We start from the raw sequence: 21,902 nt of genomic DNA on the forward strand, positions 1-21,902 counted from the left end.
ACTTTCAAGTTATATTGAGAAAGGACGAATAACCTATTCTAACATTAAGTATATGCTATTCTTCAGAATAAAATATATATGTTTAATTGTTCACCTCTTCCTTCTAGTGTAACATAATTTAAGGAATATAGCAAGAGTTGAATCAATAATCATATAGGGGAAAAACAGGTAAGAAATAATATAGTTGTTAATAAAATTAAAAATGAAATCAAGTAAAAAGTGGGTCTCTCTAAGGCAGACTTTCATGCATTTTTTTTTTTTTGGCACCTACAAGCTCCTAATAAGTAAATGTTACAAATGTATATACAGTAAAATTAACAAAACTTTTAGTTATCACTAGTTATAAAGGAGTACAAAATAAGACACTACAAAATGACCTGTTCTTTGGCAGTGGCGGCATTATAGGAAACTAAAAAGTAAACTATTCCAAGTTAAAATTAATTTTTTTTTATAATGGAAAAACGTCAGAAAAAGATTTTAATCCAAATGTTAGATGTCTGTTGTCCTAGCTGGTTTGGCTCAGTGGATAGATTGTCATCCCTGGGACTGAAGGAACGATTCTGGTCAAGGGCATGTACCTCGGTTGCAGGCTTGATCCCTGGCCCTGGTTGGGGTGTGTGCAGAAGGCAACCAATTGATGTGTATCTCTCACATCAATGTTTCTCTCTATCTCTCCCCCTCCCTTCCACTCGCTCTAAAAATCAATGGAAAAATATTCTTGGGTTAGGATGAACAAAAAAACAACAAAAAAAGGTACTGTCAGTGACAAAAAGTGATTATGTGAGACTTAAAACTCATTGTAGCCCTGGCCGGTTTGGCTCAGTGGATAGAGCCTCGGCCTGCAGACTGAAGGGTCCCAGGTTCGATTCCGGTCAAGGGCATGTACCTTGGCTGCGGGCACATACCGAGTAGGGGGTGTGCAGGAGGCAGCTGATCGATGTTTCTCTCTCATGGATGTTTCTAACTCTCTATACCTCTCCCTTCCTCTCTGTAAAAAATCAATAAAATATATGTTTTAAAAACCTCATTGTAATTATAATATGTATCCCAAAGGACATTTTTACTACTGTTTCATGGACTACTCATTGTCTTAAATATCATACAAAATGATCTTAGCTTTGGCAACTTCCTTTTTGAATCTCCTAGCATGTAGTAGTCTCACATAGCCCAGTTCTTCTAGTCACTGAAGAACCCAATTCATACCAGTAAGACAAGGGTTAACCTTCCAGGAATCAGGTATTTTAGCCTAGAAGTAGCTTGACTCAAGGGAATGAATTACTAATAGTGACTCCTGGGAGTGGTGAGAGAGATTCTGTGAGGAAAAACCTGTCAAATTATACCACCAAGGGGGGTGGCCCAGCTTGCCTGACACTAAGATGGCACTGATCACTATATTATATGGTATTTACACATTCACCAAATTTGTGTTTTGACAGTAGGGTATGGTCCTGGTATTGAAAGCTAATACAATATTAGTAAAACCAATCTAAAGCAATAAAAGCGTAATATCCTAATTAGACCAGACAGCCGAACTATCTTCCGGACATCATTCCGGACGTCCTTCTGAATAAAGCCGGGGCAGCGAGGGCCGAGGCAGAGGCAGTTAGGGGCAATCAAGCAGGCAGGTGAGCAGTTAGGAGCGATCAGGCAGGCAGGCGAGTGGTTAGGGGCAATGAGGCAGGCAGGCAGAGTGGTTTTGGGCGATCAGGCAGGCAAGCCGTTAGGAGCCAGTAGTCCCGGATAGTGAGAGGGATAATCTACTGCCGGTTTAGGCCCAATCCTGCAGGATTGAGACTAAACTGGCAGTCAGACATCCCCCAAGGGGTCCCTGATTGTGAAAGGGTGCAGGCCAGGCTGAGGAACACCCCCCCCCACCCCACCCTGTGCACGAATTTCGTCAGTTCATATAAATATATGTATATACCTCTGACTCATATTTAACTTTCAAAGAGGATAATTCTAATTGCAATTGATCTGTTATTTCTTAAGAATAGATGCATTTTTACTTCATGTAAATTCTTGGCAATATTTTAAACATGTTACTGAACCTGTACACTACTCTTATTATTCTATTTCAATGCTTTATCAGTGATAATGCAGATTTTTAATACCCAATTTGACATATCCAAATATAGAAAGTAAACTAAATACACAGCTTGAGCAATTAATTTTTACAACTTTCTTTAAGACAAATGCTGAAGATAGAATCTAGAAAATGCCATATTTTACCTTAATTTTACTTGAAATTATAAAGTAGAAATTCATTAATTCATGTAAAAAAATACTATCCCTTAAAAAAAATCTAACCACTTGTTTACAGATAATAGTGCAAATTAAGTAATTATACAATTACAATAGCCTCACAATTTTATCTTGTTCATTACTTAATTCTAATATCTTCTTGTCATTTTATAAGTATGCTGGAGAGGCATAAATTCTATTAAAATCAAAGGCCTTCCAGGACACTAAAATGATACTGAGACAATTATGATTTCTTATGAAAAATAATTGTTTTAAACATCCTTGAGTCTTCACATAAATTATGAAAATTTAATTCAAAAGAAAAATATAATAGCATAATCCATAAAATAAAAAAACACAGTAAGCTAGGTCAGTCCATTTTTTAAGGAACAGTTAAGTTAATGTACTCAGGAGCATTTCTTCACTAGCAGAGGAAAGTGAAACAAAATTAGCATTTTCTCCATGACAGAAAGTTTACTGCACTTCTAAATGCTTCTCTATCTCCAAAAATACATTTCTCATTGTTTCAGAATACACACACATTTTATATTTGTGGGTCAGCATAGTTATTTTGCTTCTTGAGACGACATTACAAAAGGAAGCACTGAGATGAACAAAACCTTACAGGCAAAATTTTAGGAAATCTGAAATCATTTTGCCTGGGTCACAATTCAGTCGGTGATAAATATTGTTACTCAGTGAGGGAGTGAGGGAGGGGGGAGGAGAATCAGTAGAAATATAAAATATCAAAGTCTTTAAAATCCAGACAGCAAATATAAAAACAGACATACTTATGTGAAAGCTGGAAAAGACATTTAAAGAAATGAGGTATGATGGAGTCATAGTGCTACAATATATCTCAATGTATTAAGTTAATAACCTATACTTCAGAGTTGCAAAATAAGCAAATCATAAACTATTTTCAGCTGTGTTCACATGACCTTTCTGCCAGACATTTAATAGTGACTAGCAACTGCATTTAAAATAATCATTAAGCTAACTTCATGATTATATGGGGAGTGTATCTGCCGCTTAAGAAGGCAAATTATAAGTAAAAAGGTAAGCAAACAATTTTATATTTATAATAAATACAGCATCAAGCATTTAACATTAGCAGTATTTAAAACTTTTAAATAATAAATGCAACTATTTTATACAGAACTGTAACCATTTATTATACACACAAGTATATCAGTTCCTTTTGTTTACAAAGGCTGGTTATAGATAATATGGAATGTTACAGTACCATCTTGCATAAAATTTTAGTACACTTTTGTACTTGAAAAAGGGCGCAAAAACACCAGCCTAATAAATCTGACTGAATGAAATATCTTTTCTTTCTTTTTAAAAAGTACATCATTAACACATACATCACAAACTGTACATAAGCTCACTTTTAAATCACCAGTTGAAGATATGGTAGCAGGTATGCTGTAGTATTAACCATCTCTCTAATCAGTTTAATTATTAAAGGCTTGCACTGATACTCATTCAGGAGCCTTTGCTTACGTGTAAGCTTGTAATAAGAACTACTGAACTCAGGTAAGTACAATTTAAAGAAGGCCAACAACAGCTGCCAAGAATTATTTGTAGTAAGAAATGTCTTCTAATAGAAGACTCACTGAGGAGCAGACATTCTTTAGATATCTTTCTTCTTTAAATTTATTGTAGCTGGTCAAGATTCTCCATTTTGAACTTTGGATGCTGGTGGCTGCATGAAATCCTTAAAGGGAACTAGTGCCTCTTTAAGTGCAGAGCAGACTTCTGAAGATGAGCAGGTGATGCATTCTACTAAAGTTGGGTATAAGGCAATTACTTGTGCCCAGGTATTTCCATCAACTGTAATGCAAAAAGTATAAAACCTCAGAAAAGGGTGGATTTCAATAGCAGAGTTCACCCAATTAACATAAACACAATCATTTAAATACAATGCAAAGAAAAAATTCCCAAATATATGGAGATTCCACAATCTTCTTTTACCTTTGGAAGACTTCCTGCAATATTTAATAAGATGTAAGGGAAAATATATGGTCAATGTGCAGATATATCAATACCAACAAATTTAATAAAAATACATTTTTAAATGCTACTGCAATTGCAAAGGCCTTGGAAGCTAAGTCAAGTAACTTAGAATACTTCAAAACTTTAGTCATTTTCAATATAATTGCTAGAGAATATAGTGTACATTTCAAGAACAATTAGAAAAGAGTTCAATTTTTTTATGCAGTTGTGTGCTAAAAATATAAATATATTATTTTCTCTGTAATGTCCTTGGTATTGCTTTCAATTTTAAATAACCATACATAGATTCATTCTTGTACTGCTTGATAATCTTTTTTAAAAAAAATTGATTTCAGAGAGAGAAAGGGAGGAGAGCGAGATAGAAATATCAATGATGAGAGAGAATCACTGATTGGCTAACTCCTGCACAACTCCTCCTGGGGATGGAGCCCACAACCTAGGCATGTGCCCTACTGGAAATCGAACTGTGACCTTCTGGTTCATGAGTCGACACTCAACTACTGAGCCACACTGGCTTGGCCTGTTTGACAATCTTTGATGTATACCATTAGATTTGAACTGTAGTGGGGAGGGACTATTATGAACAATTAATACTGTTGAATGACATTTAGTGAATGGACAAAACTGTTATATCCCAATTAGTTTGTAATTTCCGAATGCGTATGTTACAAAAATTGACAAAGTAGTTTACCTGTTTTTACTTATATAGACATGTTTGTGTAATTAAAATTATGTATAAAAAGTTTAATTTCACAGAAAAGTTTTCTATATGTGTTACTGCTATTTTAAATTTATACTGAATAGGTCTAGTAAATGTGTGCATTCACCAGTCACCGCCAGCAAACAAATGCACACGGCTAGGGCGTGGCTTAGCACATGTCGGAACATAGGCTAGCACACATTGAAACTGCTGCAGGCCCTATCTGGTTTGGCTCAGTGGATACAGCGTTGGCCTGCGACTGAAGGGTGCCGGGTTCAATTCCAGTCAAGGGCACATGTCCAGGTTGCAGACTCAAACCCCAGTAGGGGACGTGCAGGAGACAGCTGATCAATGATTCTCTCTCATCACTGATGTTTCTCTCTTTCTCTCCCTTTCCCTTCCTCTCTGAAATCAATGAAAATATATTTTTAAAAAACTGCTGCAGAAAGTCATGCCACTCAACAACAGAACCAATTACCGAATGAGATGCTTTGTGATCACGTGCTAATCATTCAAAGAACATTGTTTATGAACAGTCACTATTGGATTTAAAATAGACTATAGTTATAGATATGTAATATTTATATATGGTGGTGAAATTAGTGTTTTTTCCAACATATGCCCTATTGGTTAAAATTTGTTTAAAATAACAGTGAATTTATAACAACAAAAAATAACTTCTTAATTTAATTATAAACAAATCTTGGTTAAAAGCATTTTAAAATTAACAGGGTGGTTATTTTCACATATGACATATGGACCAGAAATTTTGTCCATTAAATCTGAAGTCTGCTAAATTGAGGTCCACAAAATCGAGGGTTTACTATACACTACTAGAGGCCCAGTGCACGAATTTGTGCATGGGTGGGGTCTGGCCGACCCGGCCCCAATCAAGGCGGATGGGAGCTGGGCCTTTCGTGAGGAGGAGACAGGAGGTTGGTCAGCTGGCCCACCCCTGATAAGGACCGATCAGGGCCAGGCTGGCTGGGGGGAGGGGCTACAGGTGATTGGCTGGTTGGCCCCACCCCCGATTGGGGGGCCTGATTGGGGGCCAGTAGCTGGGGAGGCACTGTAGGAGGTTGGCCGGCCAGCCCCATCCCCAATTGGTGTGGGGGGCGGAGCTGGCTGGGGGGAGGGGCCACGGGCTGATCAGGGTGGTGGGAGCTGATTGGGGGCAGGGCCAGCCAACGGGAGGGGCCACAGGTGGTTGGCCAGCCGGCCCTGCCCCTGATTGGGGTAGGGGGGGCCAATCTGGGGTGGGGACGGGCGGGGGGAGGGGCTGCAGGAGGTTGGCCGGCTGGCCTGCCCCTTATTGGAGTAGGGGGGTAATAAGGGGCGTGGCCTGCTGGGGGAAGGGGCTGTGGGCCAATCAGGGTGGTGGGGGCCCATCCGGGGTGGGGCTGACTGGGGGGAGGGGCTTCAGGAGGTTGGCTGGCCGACCCCATCCCCTATTGGGGTGGGGGAGCAATCAGGGGCAGGGTCGGCTGGGGGGAGGGGCCGTGGGAGGTTGGCTGGCCGGCCCACCCCCTGATCTGGCCAGTTTGCTGGCCACAGTGGGTGGCACAGCGACCAGTCGGTCTGATCATTACAGTGTTCTGGTCGCTGGCTTTTTATATGTATAGATAATATGGATGAACCTTGATGACATTATGCTAAGTGAAATAAGCGAGTCACGAAAAGACAAATACTGTGTAATTCAACTTATATGAGCTATTCAGAGTAAAGTCATTGAGACATAAAGTAGGCTTGTTGCTGCCAGGGGCTGGGAAGAATAGTGAATGGGGAGTTACTGTTTAAGGAGTATAAAGTGTCAGTTACAAGATGAAAAGTTATGGAGATGGATGGTGATGATAGTTACACAATATTATGACTATCCTATATAATAAAAGTCTAATATGCAAATTGTCCCCTCAACCGGGAGTTCCACTGGGAGTTCGACTAGGGGGTGGGGCCAGCCAGCGAACCACCCACGGCCTCTCCCCCTGGCTGGCCCCACCCCGACCAGCCCCCTCACCCTGATCTGGCCAGGCCGGTCGGACCCCACCCGTGCACGAATTTGTGCACAAGGCCTCTAGTATTTAATAATACTGAACTATACATATACTTAATAATGGCTAAGATGATAAATTTTATTTGTATTTTACTCAGATAAAAATTTGGAGCCTGACTGGTTTGGCTCAGTGGACAGAGTGTCGGCCTGCGGACTGAAGAGTCCCAGGTTCGATTCCGGTCAAGGGCATGTACCTTGGTTGCAGGCACATACCCAGTAGGGAGTGTGCAGGAGGCAGCTGATCGATGTTTCTCTCTCATCGATGTTTCTCTCTATCCCTCTCCCTTCTTCTCTGTAAAAAATCAATAAAATATATATATTTAAAAATAAAATTTGGAGGGAACAAGACTGCATATATCGAAACTTACCTAGATTGCCCTGTTTATTACAGGAAAATACAAAAATACATTATTTAAGATAACATCTTAAACTCAGGGAAAGCTACTCAAATTCCTTAAATTAAAATATTTAAAAAAAAACTCACCACAGATATTGGTGGGCACTTTGGACTTAACTATCAAAAAAAAAAAAGAAAAAGCTATATGTATTGATATGAAAGATTCTTCATGGTATTTTATAAAGTGGGGGCAAAAAAGTGTCCAGAACAGTAGATAATAATATGATACACATTCATTTGTGCTAAAAACTGGGGGCATAGTATATATTTTGTATTTCCATAAACTTGTGGAAGGATTAAAAAACTAATAAAAGTGGATGCCTATGGTGAGGTAAGAACTGGGTAGATACAGAACAGGGGAAAGATCTTAAAACTTTTCCCTTTATATACAGGGTGGGGCAAAAGTAAATTTACAGTTGTAAGTACCAGAAGCAGAGTTTATTCTTGTGTTATTATTTATTAATTATTGCACTACGTTCCATATAAACAACTATAAACCTACTTTTGCCCCACACTGTATATATCTTTTTGTACATTTGAACCATGTGTGTATGTTTACTACCAGCTCAAATTTTTAAATAAAGATCAAGGTAAATGATAAAAATAAAATTATTTCAAACTAAAAATAAGTCCAATAAATGCCTCCTCTCCCACTAGAAAACCCTATAACAAATAACCAATGTGCTAAACACATGTAAAGTATACATTGGTTCCAAACCGTGTAGCCATTCTTCTGAATTAATTTTGAATTGGCCATGAGCAGTCCAACATATTTCTACTGAGAAAGCCTGGCTTTTTCTAAGTTATCTTCTTTTTTTCTGTTTCTTAATGAAGCTTATCATACCTTTTTAATATGTTATAATATAATAATCACCATTTATGGTTACATTTAAATTAAACTTCACTTCATATGCCTAGAGGCATAATTCCAACTCTCTTAAACAATTTTTAACATTAATAATTATACTGCCCTATCTACGGCCCATTGGCTTTGTTTGTTTTTTTTAAAGGTTGCTGAGTCTTCCTTCCCCTTTTTTTCTTTAAACAAATTCTCATTAAATTATTGACAGCTGTCTAAAGAGCATACAAAAGAATGCAAATACTATACATTGAAATATACTGGTTATATGTAATATATCTATAGCAGTAACATGGGAAACAGAGAATTTCCTGTTTATGTCTTAAGTATAATATATTTTTAAGGATCTAATTCTATCCTATGATCTAATAAAGATTTTACTGACTGACTTCTAGAAAAATCAATGCATGGTTTCCCTCTCTGAAAAATTAGCCAGAATATTTTTTTTTATAAAAACTTAAATTTGAACTTGAGATGAATTTAAGACATTGCTCCAGGATTTTTCCCCAAAATTCCACACCTCCCTTTGGATTGAATAAACATAAGTCTATTATTGACTCTTAAAAGTTCACATAGTACTCACCCTTTTTAGGCCCAAGTACCAATAGGTAGATTTAAAAACAAAAAACCATGTATTTATTTTAATTATATAATAACTGACAGGAACAAATATTCTATGAATCATTTATCAGGGACTTCCTTTTTTCTTGGTTAGTAAAAGAAATGCTGTTTAAAGTGCCAGTCATCTAAGGTGCCAGAATGTAAACCAATACACTTCCTTATTTAACAAAGTCTAGTTGTATAAAAAAAATGTCAGCTGAATGAGAGTGTGTTTAGTGACACAAATGACTTATATTCTGGTGCCAGCTCTTTACCTTGTCCTGGATCAGTAACAAAATCTTAAGAGCAGTGGCCGGTCCAACAACCCAGACTTTGAGTAACAATGCTGTAGAGCAGCAGTTCTCAACCTGTGGGTCGCGACCCCTTTGGGGGTCTAACGACCCTTTCACAGGGGTCGCCTAAGACCATCGGAAAACACATATATAATTACATATTGTTTTTGTGATTAATCACTATGCTTTAATTATGTTCAATTTGTAACAATGAAATTGGGGGTCACCACAACATGAGGAACTGTATTAACGGGCCATGGCATTAAGGTTAAGAACCACTACTGTAGGATTCAAACTAGAACAAAACAAGGCCCAAAAAGCCTCCTAAGAACTTTACAATTTAAGGGGAGTGAGTCATGTACATGTACAACTATAACACAAATAGGGTGCTTTAATGCAAAGGTACACATAAAAGAGCTAGGAATTCAACAAGAAAAATAAATCATTTACCTTTAAGGATTAAAAACAGGCTTAAAAGAGGGTGGTATTTGAATTAGGTGGATGTAGGCCGGAGAATGAAATAAGCAAAGGGTTGGAAATACTTGGGTAGATAGAATTTTAATTTGGTGGGAGAGTAGGGTGTATGAGGTCTAGTGGGAAATCAAGCAAGAATAGAAAAGTCAGACAGTACTCTTCACGCACTTGGTAGATAATAAGTTTTTAAAAAAGATTTTTTTGTTTTGTTTTATAAGGATAGGAAAATAAATGGTTGAATATATTTTTGGAAAAGTCATTTCTGGCCATAATGTGAAGAACAGATTGGACAGGAATAAGTAACAGAAAGGGAAAATAAATGAGAAAGGACTATAAAAATGATTCATAGTTATTTATACAGTTGATATATCTACAGTAAATCAGTACAAATGCAGAATAGAAGCTTCCCCATACTAGAAAAAGTCAATGATGTTCTATATTAAAAATACACAAAATATGAATTGTCCATGCAACACCCTGAATTCAGACCAATTTACTTAAAAAAAAAAAAGTCAGCCAAATAGTTGTTTTAACATGAAGACAAAACATTAAAAATAAATTTTACTTAATTGACATCTTAATGGGCTGATGCTTAACTGTCATAAAGACCAGAGAAAAGAAAGTCTAATAGCTGTTATGTTCCTAAAATTCAGTTAACTTAATAATAATACAAAAGTACATTACAAATAGAACATAAACGTTATGAGTTTAGAATAACTGAGTTTCTAAGCACTTACCATTCTCAGGCTGAGTTTTCTTAAGTGAATCAATGAGAGTACTAACTGCTTTTAAAACAAATATGATTTCTGTTACTTGTTGCCTAAAAAAGAATTGAGAAATTATTTCCATTAAGATTTTAACATATGCATGTGTGTTTTTTACTGTGTTTATACAACTAAATGGACTTTGGGAAAAATGGAGTATAATGCAAAGTTAATGTTAATTTTAAATTCTTATGAAAGAAAAATCATTTTATTAACATGTACTTCAGTGTGCAAATCCTATATAATAAAAGGGTAATATGCAAATTGACCCTAACAGTGGAATGACCGGGAACAATTGTTCGCTATGATGCGCACTGACCACCACGGGGGCAGATGCTCAATGCAGGAACTGCCCCCTGATGGTCAGTGTGCTTCCACAGGGGGAGCACTGCTCAGCCAGAAGCTGGCACTTGGCGGGAGCCTCTCCTGCCTCCGTGGCAGCGCTAAGGATGTTCAACTAACAGCTTAGGCCCACTTCCCAGGGGAAGCGGGCCTAAGCCATCAGTCAGACATCCTGTGAGCGGTCCTGTACTGCGAGAGGGCGCAGGCTGGGCTGAGGGACCTCCCAAAGTGCATGAATTTTCGTGCACCGGGCCTCTAGTAAGATATATAGTTCTTACCATTAGTTATCAATTTAAAAAAGGGGGAGAGGCAATCTACTCGTGAAAATCTAAATTTATTTGTAAGCTATTTCATGTAACTACTTAAAATTAAAACATTTTATAATGTGTGCTTTTAAAACTTCTCTGTGAAAGGTGTATTTATTTTAACTAATTAGTACTAAAAAGGATTTGCCAAAGATTAAATGGAAATATAGACTACTATTACCTCCTAGCACATATTTTATCACGCTGTTAAAAGTAAGTTTAAAATTACAATAATGCATAGTTAACATTCCAATACAACAAATAACATGCTCAAAATCAGACCTAAGATGGCACTATTTGGAGACATCAGCAATGAAGAATGAACTTGCAGCAAAGGATCAACAGGAGTAGCTTGCGTCCCTTCTTTCTCCCTATGAAATAAAGCTCTTCTGCTATAGTATAAACAGCACCCCAACCCAATTCCTGGTATGAGTCTGTGTTTTCATTCTACAGATAAGATTTTCCTAATATATGACAAGGTACTATTTCAAGCCACCCTTTGTAAGCACTGAAGTATTTTATCCTGTTGCAATGCAGCTTTTTAGAAAAAAATGTAATGGTAACTGCATCAAACATAATATGATAGAACATAACACTTCATGGCACAAGAGTAGCTTGAGTCCCTTCTTTCTCCCTATGAAATAAAACTCTTCTGCTATAGTATAAACAGCACCCCAACCCGATTCCAGGTATGAGTCTGTGTTTTCATTCTACAGATAAGATTTTCCTAATATATAACTAATATTCAATTGAAAAGTAATAGAATAAACACAAAATATTTAAAAATGAAGGACAAGTTAATTTTGAAACCAAATAAGGTTGTAATCTAATAAATAAAAACAGTCCAAGCAAAGCAACTTTATTACTGCTCTCCAATGTATTTCAGAGATCAATTTTGATAAATCAATTTCAATGATGACTATAACCACGTTACTAATACCTGTCTTTGGAATGCTATCCTAATATATAAAAACCCAGGGTCTGTAACAACCGAAGGCACAACCGACTGGAAGTCAGTCCTGCGGTCAGTGCTGGGTTGGCATGATGACTGCCGCTCCTGCGGGTGTGGCGACCCAGCAACTGACTGCCGAGGGGGCTGCAGATCAGGCCCAGAGAGAGGCCCGGAGAGAGAGGCAGGGTCTGATCCGCAGCCTCTATGGCAGCTGTTGATTAGCCGTTGCCTCTTTCTTTCTCTCCGGACTTTGCCAGCAGCCCCGCCTCTCTGATCAGGCCTGGCGATAGGCCCAGAGACGCTGACAGGCATAGAAACTGACCAATAAGAACCAATTCTGGGTGAACTGTGAGCAGCCAATGGCTGCCTAGGAGGTGGAGCTTTTGACACTGACTGGCATAGAAACTGTCCAATCAGAACCTAATCTGGGTGAAATGCGAAGGCAGAACCTAAAGTGGGGGCTGAGGAGGGGTTTTAAGGGCAACAGCTGTTTGGTGTAAGGTGTAAGAAAGCAGTTCAATTTTTTAATGAATGGTTTGGCAGTATAGTGCATATGGCTGGCTATCAGTCCAGATATAGGGATTATGTATTTTTATCTGCTAAGAGCATCTCCTCCTGATCAAAAAGGCCTTCCTCCTCCCCCATTTAAGCAATCCTATCCTATATATTTATCTATACTAATAAAAGGGTAATATGCTAATTAGACTAGGTCGACCGGCCATCTTCTGGATGTCCAACTTCTTTCCGGACAAAGCCATGGTGGTGGGGGTCGAGGCAGAGTGGGCCATTGGGGGCGAGATCAGGCCGGCAGGGGAGGGCAGTTGGGGGCAACCAGGCTGGCAGGGGAGGGCAGTTAGGGGCGATCAGGCAGGCAGAGGCAGTTGGAGGCAAGATCAGGCCGGCAGGGGAGAGTAGTTGGGGGCGAGATCAGATCGGCAGGGGGGGGCAGTTAGAGGCGATCAGGCAGGCAGGCAGGCAGAGAGGTTAGGGGCTATCAGGCAGGCAGGCAGAGGGCAATGAGGCAGGCAGGCAGGTGAGCCGTTAGGAGTCAGTGGTCCCAGATTGTGAGAGGGATGTCTGACTGCCGGTTTAGGCCCAATCCTACAGGGATCCTACAGGGATCGGGCCTAAACCAGCAGTCGGACATCCCCCAAAGGGTCCCCAATTGGAGAGAGTGCAGGCTGGGCTGAGGGAACCCCCCCCCCCCATGCACGAATTTCATGCACTGGGCAACTAGTCTATATATATAAAAGCCTAAGCGACCAAACGACCAGTAGAATGGTCACTATGATGAGCACTGACCACCAGGGGGCAGACACTCAATGCAGGAGCTGCCCCCTGGTGGTCAGTGCGCTCCCACAGCCAACCTCCCACAGCTGGCCAACCTCCTGTAGCTGACCATCCTCCTGTGGTCCCTCCCCGCAGCCGGCCGGCCCCAATCTGCCCCAATCGCCGGCCAGGCCAAGGGACCCCACCATGCACAAATTTGTGCACTGGGCCTCTAGTTGTATATTAAGGGCATAGATATATAAATCTGAATATGGGGAGGTATAATTTTTATGCCCTATAAATTAAGAATACAGTGAATCCTAAAAGAAATACAATGGCTAAGAAGGATTGATAATTCAAAAATAGTACAGCAAATTACTATGTGACTATTTTTCATTCATCAAATTTGAAAAAGAAAATAAATAATAAACTGGCAAATAATTCTAAAATGCTAAACATTGAAGAAAAGGACATTCATATACTCCTCGGAGAATGTAAATTGGTAGAAATCTCTGGTAGGCAATTTGTAATACATATCAAAAGCTTTTAAAATATGTCTATATCTTTTGATAGGTAATTTCTAACTCCAAAAATTTATTTTAAGTAAATAAGAATGTGCACAAAGATTTAGGGCTAGTGATTTACCTCCCTAATACTACCTTAGGAAATGGGACCACATTTCCTCTTTCCGAACTTTAATAACTTCATCTTCCAATATTATTTGATTTACTTCATTTGCTTTGCCTTAAACTCTAACTTATCCATCAAAAAGTAGATTGGCAATACAGCCCAAATTTATGAATGCATTTTATGACTTTTTATCATATACTCTGACTTTGATTAGCCTGAGCTGAACAGAAAGCCCCTGAGACCCCTCCACTACAATAGTATGGCTAAATGAGAAATAAATCAGTTTAGGTACAAGGATTTAAATAAGCAAATTAGATAAAAGAAGATCTAAGACATGGCTAGCTGACTTACAGAGAAACCTAGAAATAACTATAAACCAAAGTAGAAGCATAATTTATTATTTTCTCTCCAGAGAGATCTACAATCATGTGCTCATGTAGATTTATAAGCCCTTATTCAGAAATCCTTTAGAAGAAAAAAAACTTTCAGAATTCAATTTTGTTTTTCAAATTCAAAAAGGTAAGTTGGTACTGAAAAAGCATCCCTTAATAAAACATTAGTATATCAGCAGCAAAACTTATGAATATTTAGATTGTATGGAAATCATCAAATTAGAAACAGCCTCAGGTGAAGTTCAGATCACTTATGAAAACACTTTTCAGAGTTTTTTCTATTATGAATAACTATAATAGCATATTTCCTTCTTTAATAAAATATATACCTTGGAAGAGGGCATTTACCACTTAATCTTTCATCCTCTATATAGCGATGTAGTACATCTTGAGACCTCTTTAAAAGCACTGAGAGTGCCATTCGTGAGATGTAGCCTTCTTGAGGCGTTGTGACTTTATTACTGAAGGAAAACTGGAGCAATGTTTCAAAACACATTTTAGAAAATTCTTCTCTCAAACGAATATCAATCTCTGCTTCTGTAAAATAATTTTTGATGGTTAATAAAAGGTTAAATACAACTCTTAGCAAATTTATATATATGATTTTTCCCCTGAATGTGGGAGAGGCACATTGATTGGTTGCCTCCTGCACACACCCCAACTGGGCCAGGGGAGCAAACCCACGTACCCTTGACTGGGAATCAAACCTGAGAACATTCGGTGCTTGGGCTGATGCTCTAACCACTGAACACACCGGCCCAGGCTCCCATGTGTCATTTTCATACAACTCTTTTTTTTATGTAGAACTTTTTACTTTTCTTTCTGAAATCTTTTAGGAACTTCTCTTTATTACCGAATGTTTTGATATTTCATGATGACATGCTTTATTGTGGGTCCTTTTTCTTTCACTGTTCTGGGTCCTGAATGACCACTTTTAATCTGGAGATTTATTTCAAATTGTTTCTTTGAGAATTTTCTCTCCTAGCTTTTCTCTGTTTTCTTTATGGAAGACCTATTGTCAGATGTTAGACCTCTTTATTTATTTCTTCTTTTTTGTCTTTGCTATACTTTTTAGGTTATTTCATTAATTTTTCTTCCAACCCTTCATTGAACTTATTTCAGCCACAACATTTTAGTTTCTATGGCCTCTTTTAATGTTCTAATTGTTCCCTTTTAATAACATTTTTCTTGTTTCATGGATGTAAACGCACTTATCTCTTTGAGCATCCTAATTACAATAATTGTGCTTTTCTTTTAAAAACATGTTTTCTGGAACAGTAGGGAGAATCGAAGATGGCGGCATAGGTAAACACCGGAGATTGCTGCCGTAAACAACCACTTCAAAAATACAACTAAAAGTCGGAACGGACATCAACCAGAACCACAGGAAGGCTGGCTGAGGAGAGACTCTTCAACTAGAAGCAAAAACAACAGCATTCCGATGCTCAGAGGAGGCGAAGTGTGGAAAATTTAAAGGTACGGTGGTGCGGTGGTGAGGTGGTGCGCGCGCAAAGCGGGCTGGCTGCTGAGGGCTCGGTTGTCGTTTTTAATCAGGAGTGAGTCTCAGACTCTGGGCTACAGATCCGGGCGAGTCTCTAGGGACCCAGACTCAAACGGGAGAAGCGGGACTGTCTGGCTACGGCCCCTCCGAGGTTTGCAGCGGTTGTGGGGACAGAGAGGCAGAGCCCCTGGGGACGGACTGAGAGCGGCCATAGCGGCTCCCTCCCTCCGCCCTGTTGAGCCCGCCCAGCCCAGGCCCTGCGCACAGCCATTTGCCAATTGCCTCAGGCAAAGGCTGGATTAGCGCCTCCCCAGAAGACAGACGTTTTCCGCTCAGCTGATTCCTACAGCCAGTCGGCCTGGTGGTCAAATCCCTCTAGTGTTAACTACAACAATTAAGGCTTGGCTAGAACAAGACTGCGCACAGAGACCACAAGGGGGTGCACCAAGAAAGCATAAAAGATGCGGAGACAAAATAACATGACAGAAATGGAGGATATGGAGCTAAGAATCGCAATTTTGAGGGCTTGCCATAAATTTGTGCAGAGCCTCACGAAAACTAATGAGACCCTCGATGCTACAATAAAGAAATTAGAAAGTAAGCATACACGGACTGAAATAAAGAATATTATACCCAATAGCAGACCAGAGGAGCTCAAGAATCAAACCAAAGATTCGACAAAAAACACCCAATTGGAAAAGCAAAATGAAAAAAGAATCCTAAAGTGTGAAGATAGTGTAAGGAGCCTCTGGGACAGCTTTAAGCGGACTAATATCAGAATTATTGGAGTGCCAGAAGATGAGAGACAGCAAGATATTGAAAACCTATTTCAAGAAATAATGGCAGAAAACTTCCCCCACCTGGAGAAAGAAATGGACTTACAGGTTCAAGAAGCGCAGAGAACCCCAAACAAAAGGAATCCAAAGAGGACCACACCAAGACACATCATCATTAAAATGCCAAGAGCAAAAGACAAAGAGAAAATCTTAAAAGCAGCAAGAGAAAGAGGCTCAATTACCTACAAGGGAATACCCATACGACTGTCAGCTGATTTCTCAACAGAAACTTTGCAGGCCAGAAGGGAATGGCAAGAAATATTCAAAGTGCTGAATACCAAGAACCTACAACCAAGATTACTTTATCCAGCAAAGCTATCATTCAGAATTGAAGGTCAGATAAAGAGCTTCACAGACAAGGAAAAGCTAAAGGAGTTCACCAACGCCAAACCAGTATTATATGAAATGCTGAAAGGTATCCTTTAAGAAGAGGAAGAAGAAGAAAAAGGTAAAGATACAAATTATGAACAACAAATACGCATCTATCAACAAATGAATCTAAGAATCAAGTGAATAAATAACCTGATGTACAGAATGAACTGGTGATTATAATAGAATCAGGGACATAGAAAGGGAATGGACTGACTATTCTTGGGGGGAAACGGAGTGTGGGAGATGCGGGAAGTGACTGGACAAAAATCATGCACCTATGGATGAACACAGTGGGTGGGGAGTGAGGGTGGAGGGTGGGGTGGGAGCTGGAAGGAGGGGAGTTATGGGGGGGAAAAAGAGGAACAAATGTAATAATCTGAACAATAAAGATTTAAAAAAAAAATATGAACAGTAAAATGGCAATAAATATAAAAAAATAAATGAACAAGGAATCTAGTGAACAAAATAAACTGATGAATAAAATAGAACCAGAGGCATAGAAACATGGAATAGACTGAGAAATCTCAGAGGAAATGAGGGAGGGGGCATGAGAAGAGATTAACCAAAGAACTTACAAGCGTACATGCATTACCCATGGACACAGACAACAGGGTGATGAAGGCCTAGGGTGGAGTGGAATCCGGGAAAAGGGGGGCAGTGGGGCGGGGGGGGAGGACATCTGTAATACAGTACTCTCAACAATAAAGATTAAAAAATAAATAAATAAAGCCCTCAAAAAAAAAAATAAAATAAATAAAATAAAATAAAAACATGTTTTCTATGACTCCGCATTACCTCTTTCCTCCCAGTTTCTTTTGACCCTCTTCATTTGTTTTGGTCTTTCTCTTTCATGTTGAAGAATTTCCTCAAATGTCTGTGAGCTTTGGCTGTCAGATCATACTTAAGAGCAGAAGACCAAAAACGATCACTGGATCCTCTGTGTTTACAGATTGGTCTTATTTAGCAAGAAAGAGCAGTATATGTGTGTTTAAGGAACACTCAAGGGCAAAGCTGAGAAGTCTGTTCCCTATGGCAATCATTGGAAGAATGTCCATGTACCTTATCAGATACATTTAATAGTATAAATGGACCCAGCTGGTATGGCTCAGTGATTGAGCTTCAACCCATGAAAAGCGGTTCTCAACCTGTGGGTCGGGACCTCTGAAAATACACCCTGCATATCAGATATTTACATTACGATTCATAACAGTAGCAAAATTACAGTTATGAAGTAGCAACGAAAGTAATTTTATGGTTGGGGGTTACCCCAACGTGAGGAACTGTACTAAAGGGTCGCGGCATTAGGAAGGTTGAGAACCACTTCAATTCCCAGTCAGGGCACATGCCTGGGTTGCAGGCTCAATCCCAGTAAGGGGTGTGCAGGAGGCAGCCGATCAATGATTTTCTCTCATCACTGATGTTTTATCTTGCTCTCCCTTTCCCTTCCTCTCTCTGAAATCAATAAAAATAGAAAAGAATTTTTAAAAATAGTATAAATGGCAAGAGACATCATGAGAAAACTACTAAAAGAGCATACATTGTAACTCAGTAGTCCATATTTAGTCTAGAATATTTGTATCTAGTGATTATAAAGATTGTTCTTAATGTGTATTTTATAAAAATGTATCTACAATTTTTATGCACTCAATAATAAAAGTGATCACATTAAGATAAATGGACTTTAAGATTTTTTCTCTGAGGTTCTCATGTGTATGAACAGATCAGTTTTTAAAACTGGGCTAGGAAAAAAAACTAGTTTGTGAAGTAAGCAACATGAGAGACATCTAGTGGTCAAGCTGCACACATATATGCTCTTTAAAGTGTTCAGCTTAGTAGAAGTTAGTCATGGCTCTGGTAAATTCTGGGGATTAAGGATAGATATTCATGGCACATTTTTACTATTTTTTAATCGTCTCACAGAAAAATGATGCCACTGTTACATTTAACATTTAAGCACAGGTTTAGAAGAGAAATAACAGCAAAAGGCAACTTATATATCATCTCCCAGTAAGGCAGCATGATATAATCAAAAGGAGCATGTAGTTCTTTTTAAGAATGAATTTTGGCCACCAGCCTTAAGATTGTGGGCAATTTTTTTTCAAGCTTTTTAAACCCATTTTCCTTTCTATAATATGATGGAACTTGTCCTCACAGAAATATTGTGAGACGCGGGATTAATATTCTGGCATAAAACCCTATACATAGTAAGCAGTATTCACTAAATGTTAGTTCCTTTAATGTCAAGGTATCTATTTTTTTTAATGGACTAACTCTGAAATTTATAGTCCAGAGAGGTTGGTATTAATATCTTCACTTTACAGATGACAAAACTCAAACTTAGAAAAGTTAGCCAACTACTAAGTGGCAGAATATACACTTATTACCTCCCAATAATCCATGACTTCACAAAACTGGAAACGTGTCAGCCTGAAAGACTTAAGTGGATTCCTTAAGTGTTTTGCAATTAATTCATTGCATATAATTCACAGAATATTTACCACATTTCCCCCTCGTAAAGCTTAAAGCTCTAAATCACATTCATAAAAATTACCTTACCCATTTACATTTACCACAATCATAGGAGTTAACATTTTTACATTAAGCTTCTTCAAAAATATTTATATACCTATTAATATTTTTAAAAATAACTGAAATAACATACCTGTAAATGAAGATGACTGAGAATGTATTGAGCCCTTATTAAGCATGGTCATTATCTGACCAACAAATTCCTTAGGAATAAAATTGGCATAAGGTAGTATCTCAGTGCTGATAAGCTGAACTACCTAAAACAATAGAGGCAAATTCAAATGCATTTTTTTTTCTTGAAGAAGAATGACTCAAATGACAATTTGTAATGTAAGATTTAAATTTTATGTAAAAAAAAGTCACGTAAAGAATCTCCTTTAATAGAAGTACACAAACATTTTAAGGTTAATATAGAGGATGACTAGTCAGCTTCCCTCCATCTTAGTAAATAACTTTATCACGAAGTAGTCAATACTATAAACTGTTTACTATGCAACAATTTTACTAAATGTTGATCTTACTTCTAATATATCGTATACTATTTTTGCCTTTTGAAGAAATTTTTAAAGAAAAGTTTACAAGACTTTTAATAAAGTAACTGGACAAAATGCAGGATTTTGTATCTATCTGATGATGCTTATGCTTTTTATGTACACTTTAAAGTATTTGATTTTATTTACTTAAAGTTCCCTATCCTATTTAAAGAATAAAACACACACACACACACACACACACACACACACACACACACACCCACAACCAAAAACTACTACTTTAAACTCCATTTATATTCAACAAAATATATTCTTTAAAACTCATTTAAGAATGCTAAAGGTCATCTATGGATGGTTAAAAATGAGAGAAATCTAAGCAGCTCATTGATCAACTTCAACTACAAACATCTGATTTGTTCATTAAACTGTAATAAGCCTTAAAAAATACTTGCTGACTAATGAATTTTACTGAATGAACTGCTTTTAAAATTATTAAATGGACACACCTAAGTAGAAAACATACACTCAGTGAAAAGCTAACAAATATAAGGAAGTCATTTAAAAATTTTCAATGCTTTAAATTTAACCTTTAACCTCTTTGAGAGTTTCATGCTTTTGGTTTAAGTTTAATCTATTACTTCACTTTATTTTTTTGAGCAATTTTACAGTTTTAACATTTCTACAATGTGGTTTTCACAAATAGTTACAGACAAATCTTTTAAATAGCTTCCTCACCTCAACATCAATACTTTCATTTCTTTGAAATTCTTGAATAGAAAGGTTATCCGGAGGTATGCTAAAAAAATAAAACAAAACACTTGATTTTTAAAGGTAAAATATTCTCTGAAAATACAAATGGAAAAAATGTTATTTTCACCCAGGTTGGGACATTACCATTTATTTAAAAGAACAGTATTTTTAATTAAAGTCATTAGTATAAACGACTAGTTACAAACATAAAATTCCAGCTACAAAAATACTTGGCCCAATCCTGAACTAAATAAAATCTGTAGAACTACACTACTTTCAGTATTAGGATTGTAAAAACAAGGAAAAGTAAAGATATTATCATCTGTGGCTACAGCAAAAATGACCACTGTGATAATACTGCAATTTCCTTATATTGCCAATGATTTAAGAAAGCCTTGGTCAAGTTGTTGAATTATTCACTCAGAGACTCTCCATTAATCATTAATTTGTAACAAATCCAATATATTAAAAATCTTTACAATAAAGGATAGACAACATCTGAAAAGAAGAGGATTGATTCAGACTTTCTAAAGCAGAACATTATTCCAGCAAGACCAGAAGAAATGGATAGTTCTGAGAGAACCAAGGTGAATTCTAGATCCTGTGGCTCTTATTAAGAATGAGCAGTAAAATGATATTAATCTTATGGAATAATAAAATATTAATTACTCAAGAATAGCTGAGAATAGGATGGTAATGATTATTACAATAATGACAGCTAAAACTAGGGAGCTCCACACTGTACTAACAGCTTTATTTGTATTATCTCCTATGTTCCCACAGTAACCACATGTAGTAATATTATCATGTAACTGACAGAAGAGGAAACTGAAGCTTAGAATGGCTATAATATGACGAAAAACAAACACACTATAAATAAAGGCCACAATTCAAACCTAGACTTATTTGATGTTTGAGCCTAAATTATTCTATTTTATATTTTAAATGTAAAAACAGTATTATCATGTTTAGGTTTAGGGGTATAGTATATTATTTTGTATTTTGGGCTATTTTTGCTATATATGGTATTATTTGGTTTACCTTTTACAGGTATTAAAATACACACACCTAGCCCTAGCTGGTTTTGCTCAGTGGATAGAGCATCAGCCTGCGAGTGTCACAGGTTCGAT

The 21,902-nt window shown here is 37.7% G+C and overlaps 1 protein-coding gene across 5 annotated transcripts in view; it reads right to left on the reverse strand.

Annotated features, from left to right (window-relative positions):
- Window positions 1-2,530: 2,530 nt before the first annotated feature.
- MON2 (MON2 homolog, regulator of endosome-to-Golgi trafficking) overlaps window positions 2,531-21,902 on the reverse strand; it is a 121,332-nt gene continuing 101,960 nt past the window's right edge. For all 5 annotated transcript variants that reach the window (XM_070409816.1, XM_070409815.1, XM_070409819.1 and 2 more), the window contains 5 exons: window positions 20,758-20,818; window positions 19,662-19,785; window positions 14,620-14,827; window positions 10,374-10,456; window positions 2,531-4,080 (listed from right to left, as the gene is read on the reverse strand). In XM_070409816.1, coding sequence (XP_070265917.1) covers window positions 3,917-4,080; window positions 10,374-10,456; window positions 14,620-14,827; window positions 19,662-19,785; window positions 20,758-20,818 — 640 coding nt within the window. In that variant the 3' untranslated portion in view covers window positions 2,531-3,916. The remainder of the gene's footprint in view (window positions 4,081-10,373; window positions 10,457-14,619; window positions 14,828-19,661; window positions 19,786-20,757; window positions 20,819-21,902) is intronic.

The sequence above is a fragment of the Myotis yumanensis genome, unplaced genomic scaffold (assembly GCF_028538775.1).
Source record: "Myotis yumanensis isolate MYYU_CA2020_CCGP unplaced genomic scaffold, mMyoYum1.0.hap1 SCAF_3, whole genome shotgun sequence".
NCBI classification, from domain to species: domain Eukaryota; kingdom Metazoa; phylum Chordata; class Mammalia; order Chiroptera; family Vespertilionidae; genus Myotis; species Myotis yumanensis.